The 10228-nt window shown below is 42.5% G+C and overlaps 1 protein-coding gene across 1 annotated transcript; it reads left to right on the top strand.

The window, feature by feature from the left end:
- Positions 1–702: 702 nt before the first annotated feature.
- Positions 703–2760, top strand: gprin3b (GPRIN family member 3b; the record flags this gene model as incomplete). The annotated part of the gene is made up of 1 exon (XM_083909373.1): positions 703–2760. One exon carries the CDS (start codon positions 703–705, stop codon positions 2758–2760), a length of 2058 nt encoding a protein of 685 aa, XP_083765499.1.
- Between the last annotated feature and the right edge of the window lie 7468 nt (positions 2761–10228).

A 10228-nucleotide genomic window follows, 5' to 3' on the forward strand; every position in this document is an offset into this window, starting at 1 on the left:
ACACGAATACATTAGAAAAACCTAACAAACGTCACTCATTTTTATTTATAAATATCCCTTATTTATCAGTAAATTCAGCCTAAAGTGTCAAAATCCTAATTCTGTATGTTGTGTATTGTTGCTTACTTTAAAAAATTGCGTATTTTTTGGTATTTGTGGTTTTTACATTCATCAAAAAGCCTGTTTCGTTTCCAAGTTTCATTGAGCATAGATGAGGGACAGAGAGGTCAGATTACAATAAATGTAGACATTACACAAGTAATTGTTTTACCCCATATTGCCACCAAATATACCTATGTTTTTGATTATATGTTGTGATCAATTGGAATATTATAATTGAATTAAATAGTGCTGGAATTACTTTTTTTCTAATATTTATAAAAGCTAAATTAATAATATAACAAGTGTCTTGTAAATACATGGGAATACAATAACAAAACAAAACATAGATGTAAATTAAAAGAATTCAGATTCAGGCATTAAAAAGCCCATAAAAGCATGCATCAAGCACTGATTTAATGTGACAGTGATGTCAAATTTCACTTTGGAACAAGGACTTTGGAACTTTGGAGTGAAATGTGGTAAAAAAAATAAAATTTGAGTTTAGTCATTTTCTGTTCTTCTCTTTCAGAAACGTAGGTAAAGCAACTGCTTTCAAGTTTGGATTACAACGAAACCCAGAGACTTAAATACAGTGGGAACATGGGAACTAACCCAAAAAGGACAGTGACGGTCCAGATGGTGCCTCAGCTGGCTGCTGTGGACGCACTGGGCAATAAGGAGCCTAATGCCAACTGGACTACAGAGGCCGACCTCAAACTCTCACAGGTTTGTCCAAACCCCATCCTCACATCTCCTGATCACACGCAGGACAACTTACCAGTGACTGCTGCTGCTGCTCCCACTAACATCATCCCACATAGCCAAAAAACAGCCACCAAAGGAGGTGAACCACTTCCAGATCATGGAAAGCAGATAAAAACTGAGCAGGTGACAGGTGGAGAACAACAGATGCCAGATCCTTCTCTACCTGGCAAAGGTGCGGGTGAGGCAGGGGGCGACCAGAGGGATTCTAATGCGAATATGAAAATGTTAAGCCCGGGTGATGAAAAGGATATAAGTGCGGCTGGTGTGCCATCTGCTCTGACAGCGTCAACAGTCGGTATACGCGCCAGTGACTGCAGAATAAAAGAGCCAAGTGCAGCCGCGGAGGAGCGTGTGAAGCCGGCGTCCTCGGCCAAAGACAAAGCGCGAGAGGACAACAATAACGAATACGTTTCGACAAGTAATAAAAATCTTATCAATGCCTGCGATTCGAAACAAACTGCGTCTGCGCGCCAACAGGGAAGTATATCAGCTAACAAAAACAAGGACACAGCTATAATACAGACATCTATAGACACCGATCATATACCAAATCCTTCACAGAGTCTGCAAGAGACTCCCAAACCGGACACTATAACTCCACTCAGCTCTATTCAGCCTCTGTCCATCGGCAGAGAAGAAGAAGACAGGTCTGCAAATTACAATTCAAGTTCAACTGTGTCAGAGAAGCCACTGGAGAAGGAAAAACAAGTCCCCTCAGATAAACATCAGCCATTGTCCTCACAGTCGACACACTCTGCTTCTCCGCCGCAGGCCAAACAAATCATGCAGGCGTTTGGGCAGGTGGCTGCAGGAGCCAGCCAGACTAACACAGCTGTCTCTGAAGGGCAGCGGGAGCGCGGCAAACTCTACAGGGAGGCTTCCACGATGACCTCATCCGTAGTCAAGCAGTGTCACGATATGGAGGTTCAAGCGGTGGCGAACATGTGCAGCAAATCGGTGGCCACAAGTCCGAGCTTGCTGCCGCTCGCTGTGACCCGCAGGCTCAGCGGCGCTGCGGTCCCTCAGGAGGACGTGCAGAGCTTGGCTTTAGTCTATCAGGAGGACAGGGGTGGGGGTCTCAAGACTCCTGTGTCGACCTCTACTGAGCCAAGGTCAGAGAGACTTACAGTAGAGGCAGAGATGTGCCATAACCAAACTGCAGCCGTGGTTTCTAACGCCAAACCAGATGGAGGACTTGAGCTTAAAGAAGCTGTGCCAGCTCGGTGTAACATCCAGCCAGTTTATCAAATCAACATTGAACACAGCGGCCACAAGGAGCAGGGAGAGACCGGTAACTCCCAGTGTAAAGCTGCAGCTCAGACATCTGCAGCAAAAACAAGCACTGCCGTAGCTCCCGCTCTCAAATCGGGAACTCCCCCAGAGACAGCGGGTGCTTCCAAGCCTGTATCTGCTGACTGTAACAATACTGCACCACAGTCTCAGGCTGCTGTTGCAGCCAAGCCTGACCGGGCGCCGCCGACGAAAGCAGCGAAAAACACCGCGTCCAAAAAAAAGGAGGCGAGCGCGGGCAAAAAGAAGACGGGCCCGGAAGGAAAAAGCAAGGACGGCGATCAGTCGGGAAAGCAGAAAGACAAGAGCGTCCACGACGTCGTCTGGGACGAACAAGGCATGACTTGGGAGGTTTACGGGGCCTCTGTCGACCCGGAGTCCCTCGGCTTTGCCATTCAGAGCCACTTGCAGTGCAAAATCAAGGAGCAAGAGAGGAAACTGATAGCCCAGACTTCGCTCCGAAAGTCAGTCTCTGCCGTCGACTCACCACAACTTGACAGGAAGAACAAAAGGAGGCAGCAGAACATTTTCAGGTCAATGCTGCAAAATGTCAGGCGGCCCAACTGCTGCGCGCGTCCCCCTCCCTCGTCCGTCCTCGACTAAAAGAGTCGATGTCGGGCTCCTGTGTTTTCCTAGAGGTCAAAATTTTGACCTCTCCCGTCGTCACGACTGCAAATGCCAAGTGAAACATTAACGGGTTGACGGTCCCTGTACGTAAGTGAGTATACCGGAATGTTGTCGCATTAAAGAGTCAAACTACTTGTGATGTTTGTGATCAAAGGAAGTAGGAAATAGAAAAGAAGAAGAAAAAAAAACGATATGAACAACTTATTTTCTAGAAATAGATAATATAAAAAAAAACAAGAGAGAAAACTTCTAGCAATTTCTAAATAATAAAGGCAATAATAGTAAAATGCATGTATATTAGTTACGATGGCAGTTGTACTGTATATCTTATAAATGAATCCAGATCTTCACATTGTATGGCATCGATCATGGAATAGACATATTACTTACTTACTGTCGGAATATCTGTGCAAACACCTGTGTTACACCTACATCTCATTACATTCGGTGCGTTTAAATATGCTCCTGAGGTGTTTTAGGGCTCTATATTTATAAGATGGCTGTATTTTCTTTTTGTGCACATTTATTTTTTAGTAAGTGGTTATGCTGTTCCGAAAGAAGAAGAAAAAAAACGGGGGGGGGGGGGGATGCACTGTTTAATCTCTGTTATATGGTTTTCTATTAAAGTAACCGGAAAAAAAGTACACTTTCTTCATTTGTGATGTTTTAACAGATGTGAAACGAGTGAAGCGTCTCAGTCATGTAAAAAGAGAGAAGTAATTAATTAGATTTCTGTGCGATATTCACAGGAGATGTAACAGTGCGAGTAAAGGTACAGTATGTGATACGCTGCTGATAAACCAGTGTCAGGCTCAGTGGGACATTTCTGTGAGTTCTAACAAGGTTATAAATAGCGAAGAGCTGATACAATAATCAGTTTTGGTGTTGGTCCAATGCAAGCTAAAAAGGTCTGGATCAAATATTGGTAAAAGAATATCATGAAATCTGATCGGATACAGTCCCAAACCCCTAAATATTACATAGGTGTCAAACAGAGACTCTGGAATGGTCATGTGAGCGATGTGGACTCATGTTAAATCTCACATAGAGTGGTCCTGTTGCACATATATGTTAGTTATGGAGGTCTACTTACATACATTAACTTGTTTTTATGGTCAAAAACCTCCTAGTTGCTGTAAACGAGCCGATAGAAATCCTCTCTTCTGACGCTGTTCCACAGCTGCGATATTTCAGACTTAACTCTCACGCCCAGAAGACAGAGTGTGTTGTGATTGGCCAGCCAGCGTCGAGCCTTCCCAACTGTCTTGTGATTGGCCAATACCCGGAAGCAACATATTCAGCACGACCGCTCTCAGAAGCGCAGCTCCCCCCTCTGGAATGGTGGATGCACTGCTAGTCATTATCAAAACATTGTTTTAACAATGTTTAAAAATAGCTTCTTCACAACTCCCCGCCGCAGTCCCTTTATGACTTTGACCCAGAGTCAGAAGACACTGTTGCTCGTGAAACACCTCCACAACGGACGTTATTCTTCTTCTGCGGTGCAATGTTCGCAACCGGATGTGCCCGGACTAGTGCCCGGAGCAGGACGATCTGCTGTTCCGGAGAACCGGTGTTTACGTAACCGGACCGGGTTTTTTCATAGATCTCACTGAGCCCGAGATTACAATAAAACACAGAGTTCTCAGCAGTGGCTGAATTGTTTGTTTAGAACCTCCAGGGTTTCGTAAACAAGGTAATGACGCAGATACACACTAAAAAAACAGCGTTAATTGGAACTTCTGGTCTAGGTCCGCTTTAAACACTCCTGTATTGGATGTTTCGGTGGGTGGCTTCTGAGATATGCATGTTTAGTTTACATTTAGTTAACGTTGCTGTTGATTTAATGTAAAATTGCCCATTGTAGCTTGTGTCAATCAGAAAAACACAACAATACACACCAAGAAATGGTGTACAGTATTTGGACATTGCTTTGCTGGTTTAAAAGTCAAAGGTTAAGATAAGCTTTTTGATCAGATTAGATGATGTGCAGTTAGAGCAGAGTCATAGGAGTGTCTGTTACACTTCAGATACAAACAGCACCGACGTATTACTGTTATATAGAAGTGTGCACCATGTGGTTAACACAGAGCCCTAAGAGAGGAACACTAAAAAAGACCTTTTATAAGATGACAGCTAATATTGTAAAATAATTGCTGGTGCTATAATGACTTTGTAAATGGTTGAGGAGGAGCCAGTGTTTCTGAATTGAACTGCAGGGCTCTATTCTGTCTGAACAATATTCTGATGTCGTGATGTCAGACGTCCTTTATCCAGAGCAATAACGCGGTCATGTCTCGTTCCTCAAAAGGTTTTTTTTTTTGCTCAGAAAGCTGTTATATAATGGCGATCGTTTGCTTTCAGTGTGAATTTACTGCTCCGCCTTTCGCAACACTGATTCCTCATGACTGCTGTTATTGTCTTAACAAGCTTGTCACTTTCTGTTTATGTCATGACGTGATAAAAGGGGGGGGGGGGGTTGTCTTCTGTTCTCATGGTCTCAGACAGACTTAAATGCCTTACACCTGCTTTTGATCCAAAGTGGACAAATGCATTGTCCAGTCCTTCACCTAACCTTGATTTGTGTAAGAACAAGAGCCTGTGAATGTGTGAATGCTCCCTGAGGCGACAGTGCCTCTGTGGCTTCTTCACATCACCTCTGTCCATTTCCAAAGACCCCAATCACCAACCGTAATTCAAGCTCATTTGCGCCCCCTTCACCCCATTTTTTTTTAATAAGCTGCGTTTCGCATTTTAATAAACCCCCCCGCTCAGCGTGTCATTATGACGAGCTCCCAGTTGGAGCAGCAAATTAGATCTGACCACAGGCAGTGGTTTGCACAGTGGGAGATTCATTCCAGTGACAAGGAAGTCAACGATGGATTTCAAAGGCACATGCATAAAAAAGATTAAAAACAAGCAAAATGACAGTATTCTCACTGATATATATATATCGGGGCATTTTAATGAACTCATGTAGCTGCTCACTGTTTTCTGACCCAAGTGGAATAGAAAAACATCTTGGGGTTGAATTTGGCCTGAGACCCTCATGGTGCAACCATATCCCTCTTTACTAATGTAACAATATCAGGAGACATTTTATATGTTTCTGTAAGAATAAGAAACTGTGCATCAGTTTGTCACCTGATACACTCTTAGAAATAAAAGTGCTAAGTCGAACCATATAAGGTTCTTCAGCTTGTCCTCATAGGAGAACCCTTTTGGAGGGTTCCACCAAGAACCCTTTTAAAACCCTTTATTCAGGATTCTCTGGATCAAAATGGTTCTTACTGGAACAATTAGTGTTACCAAGAACCCTTTCCAGAAGAAAAGGTTTTTCAGAAGCAAATGGTTCCAGGTAGAACTTCAGCCCTTGTAGAAGGACCCTTTTGGAACCCTTATTTCTAAGAGTGTATACTTTCCAAATTTTGCAGAAGAATTATTATTATTTGTTTTAAAATAAGCATATCCACGAGGTTTCATTTTCTCCGCTATTGTAGCTCGGACGTAACTGGCATCCCGTGGTTGCTCGGCAGCTGAGACTCTACTGACTGCAATGATTGGTAGACGGCGGTAGGTGGCGCCACATGCCAAAATGATTATTTTCAAAACATAAACATGATTTGCAGTCTGCAAAAGACTGTTTTTAATGTGAATATAACCCTAACCCTAACCCTTGTATTGTTAAGGACACTTAGACATAATAAGAAATGAGTGATAGCGTCCTTTGAGCAGCAGGATTTGTGAGGCGTAACTGAAGCTCGACGACAAGTTGCTGTCCATGGTGCTGGGATTTCAGTGACCCAGTTATTTTCATAAACCCAGCCGCCTCTTCCGCTCCCACAGAAACTCTTACAGAGATACAGATGCTACAGCACGTGTCCAGTCACTGGATCCAAAGTGTCCACGGACACACTTTTATCAAGGGAATGAGTGATAATTGTTGTAAATTGTGGAGTGGCTAATTAGCAGTGGCTGATGATCACAGTGTTACCGTTTAAACGTACATAAGCCAGGCTCAGGAGATTTGACTCCTCTCATGCAAAGGCTTACAATATTTCCATTTTCAACCACTGCTGTGCGGATGTTTTTCATTCTCCCACTGTGACCCCTCCTCCTCCTCCTCCTCCTCCTCCTCCTCCTCCTCCTCCTCCTCCTCCTCCCAACTCCCCGTTTTCTCACCGATCCTCCATTTCTCTCCGTTCCAGACACCCATGTCTTTATACAATGATGAAATCATAATGAAGGATAAGCCTTTTTAACAGTGGGGTTATTAAAGCTGACCTAAACTCTGCCAGAATGTCGCCCATATAACCGTCTGTAAGCCTTCTCTGCCGTGGGTTTATCCTTGTGTTGTATCAGCCAGATGCTGCTGGAGGAGAAGCTCATCTTCTTGATGGCTGCTCCGCTCTCCCTGTGGAATACGTGGCCTACATTTGTTTGCGGTGCAGAATTGGGCTGCGCTTCTTCATCGAGCACTTCCAGGTTTCAGCATCGCACCAAAACATTCATTATTTTGAGGATAGGATGATTTTTTAATAACGACATGTCTCCATTCATTGATTGCTTACCATTCAGCGCACATGCTCATGACCTTGTCGCCTTTGGAAGAGAGCATGCAGAGCATGCAGTTTTTTTTTTTTGGAAAGATGCACATTTGAACACGCACACACACACACATGCATATACACACACAAAGGTCACCTTTCCCGGCTTCATTAGAGACTGCTTTATTATGGCTGACAGATGAGCCCATAAATCATAGCTCCCCTGGTGGAATGAGACCATCCAAAACAAACGGTGAAACGGCAAGAGAAGGAACAGGAAGACACAGAAAGACTCATGCACATACAGAACGTCAATATACTACATTTATTTTTTTGGACGGCGTCTTTTCCCATCGTCACTGTGATCATTTTGTTCAGACTTTCATGGACCGGTATGGAGGAAATCAGCTTTTCTGTGTCTTGTCTCAGAGATAAATGAAAGGAAAGCCATTGTCTTAAGAGATAATAAAGTATTATAGTAAAGGAGACAGATTGCTGCTGACTCACTTTCGAATTCATCCAAACCTAGTCCAGGAGTTGATCCTGATAAGAGACTTTTTCCCAGAACAGAGAAATTTTCAGACGAGCATCCACCTTGTGAACATATTACATCTGACCTTGGTGCTTTATTGTCTGACCAGAACCAAATGAATGAGGGTTAGGGTTAAACAATAAAACAACCCAGGAAGTTTAACCAAGGTGGAGATAGAGTTTCTTTATTTTTAGGTAGATTATGCTTGAGTCAACATTGGTCTAGTTGTTGTTTAGGTGGGAACTTGTTAAGGATGGATGCACGAGACAAGACCGGAGCGTAGTTAAGTGTTTTAATGCTCTAAGTTGCGTCAAAAAACAAACACGAGTCACAAGAACTAAAAATTGTAACTGAGCTGAACTTGATCTTCAGAGTAAACTAGAACTTAAATCTAAAAACCAAAAATTAAAGAGTGTGGGCACATACAACACACAGGCGACGAACAAAGGGAGGGAGACGCCTATGCGAAGAGTGAGCCAGGTGCCAGGTAATCAGGAATCACACCAGGTGAAGACATTTAGGCGATCAGAAAAGACAGACACAGTGCAGATGAACAGGAAAGGGAGCCGTCACCAAAATAAAACAGGAAGTGACAGAAAAACTCAACAGAAAAGGAAGATGAGTGTGACAGAACTTCATACCACATGATAAATGGTGTCTTTAAGTTTATATATAAGTCTCCAAACATTGTCCAAAAGTTTTAGGTATTAAATTATGAAACCTTTTAAACGTTGTTGTAAAACGATGTATTTTGTTTTGAACACTTTAAGTAAAGCCCGTGGATTTATCTCACACTCTTAAAAAAAATAAAAGTGCTAAGTAGAACCATATAAGGTTCTCCAACTTGTCCTCATAGGAGAACCCTTTTTGGCTCCAGGTAGGACCTTTTTATAGGTTCTACCTGGAGCACTTGTGCAGAGTTCCACCAAGAACCCTTGAAAAACCCTTTTTTTGGGAAAGGGTTTTTCAGAAGCAAATGGTTCCAGGTAGAACCTCAGCCCTTGTGAAGGACACTTTTGGAACTCTTATTCCAAAACGGTGCAGTGTGATAATCCTAGTAATTTAAAATAAATAAAAGCTCCATGTCTGGAAGTCAACAACAGGAACTTAAACACGACATTTGAAATCTGTGGCACAGATCCGAGGTTTTCACCTTTTATTTCCATCAGTTCGCTTTAAAGATAGCCCATAATGAGCGATTTTGTTGGGAAACAACAACATCAACACTCGTAAAAACCTATCATGTCACGCCCACTTCACCTCTGCCTTTATGCAAATGATCAGCGTGAGTTCAAGGTCCATTCTACACTGTGCACAAAATTCCTGGACCTTTGAATTCGTGTGAATAAAACGCTGGTGAAGAAGTTGGATGAAGCTCAGTCTGGTGCATCTCCTTTGCCCTGATGGATAAAATGGAAAAAATGGATGAAGAGAAAGGTTCCCGTCAGTCCAGGGGATTAAGCACCCTGGAAAAGTGCTTGATATTTCTCTTTGTGGCCATGACTGCTGCCTGCGTCGGCCTCATCGCCATCTACTTCACGGAAAAAGCTAACGAGTCGTCTTCTCATGTCGAAGGTGAGTGTGTGCACTTCAACAGTTTATGTAATAATAAGTAAAAAAAAATTAAGTTTATCTGTTCCAGAGGAAAGAATATTTTGGAATAAATGTGAAACTTTATCCTTCAGCTGTTAAGTGAAATGAATTCCATTCATTATTATGTTTTTTAAACGTTGTAAAGTTCTTAAAAGTTCTTAAAAGTTCTGCCACAAACACTTAATATATAGCACTCAACACTGATTGATATTTAACACAGAGTAATCCACTGAGAGTGCATGACACATCCTTATCAGCCAAAACATAAACTGCAATGATCAACCGATAAACCGATTTCTTTTGTCAAAAAATGGCTTAAAATGTGATTTAAACATAGCAATATTATAGTAATAATATGTTATTACAACATTACTGGAAGCCATTTCCCCTTTTCATTTAGAAACTCCTCGTTTATTCTGGCCTCAAGGAGGCAGTGAAAAAACATTTAATGAGAGAAGACGCATGTGAGACATGTTTGGAAATTGAAGTCGGGGGAACGTTTGTGTTCGCATTTGAAGATTAAATGAATGAGATCATTTAGTTTTAGTATTACGACGTCACCTCTGCTGCACAGCTGAGTACAAGTGTCACAGCAGGAAGTGTCTTGGTTCGAATTCTAGTTTCATTTGAACATTTTTGCATGTTTTTCATGCTTTTGGTGGACACTTCCTTGTCCAAAGACCGGACTGACATTGGGATTATATTAACTGGAGAAACTTTAAAGTGCATGTGGATGTGAGAGGCAACCCTGCTTCTCCACCCCAGGTGCCAC

Source organism: Microchirus variegatus, assembly GCF_963457635.1.
Source record: "Microchirus variegatus genome assembly, chromosome: 23".
Lineage (NCBI taxonomy): Eukaryota > Metazoa > Chordata > Actinopteri > Pleuronectiformes > Soleidae > Microchirus > Microchirus variegatus.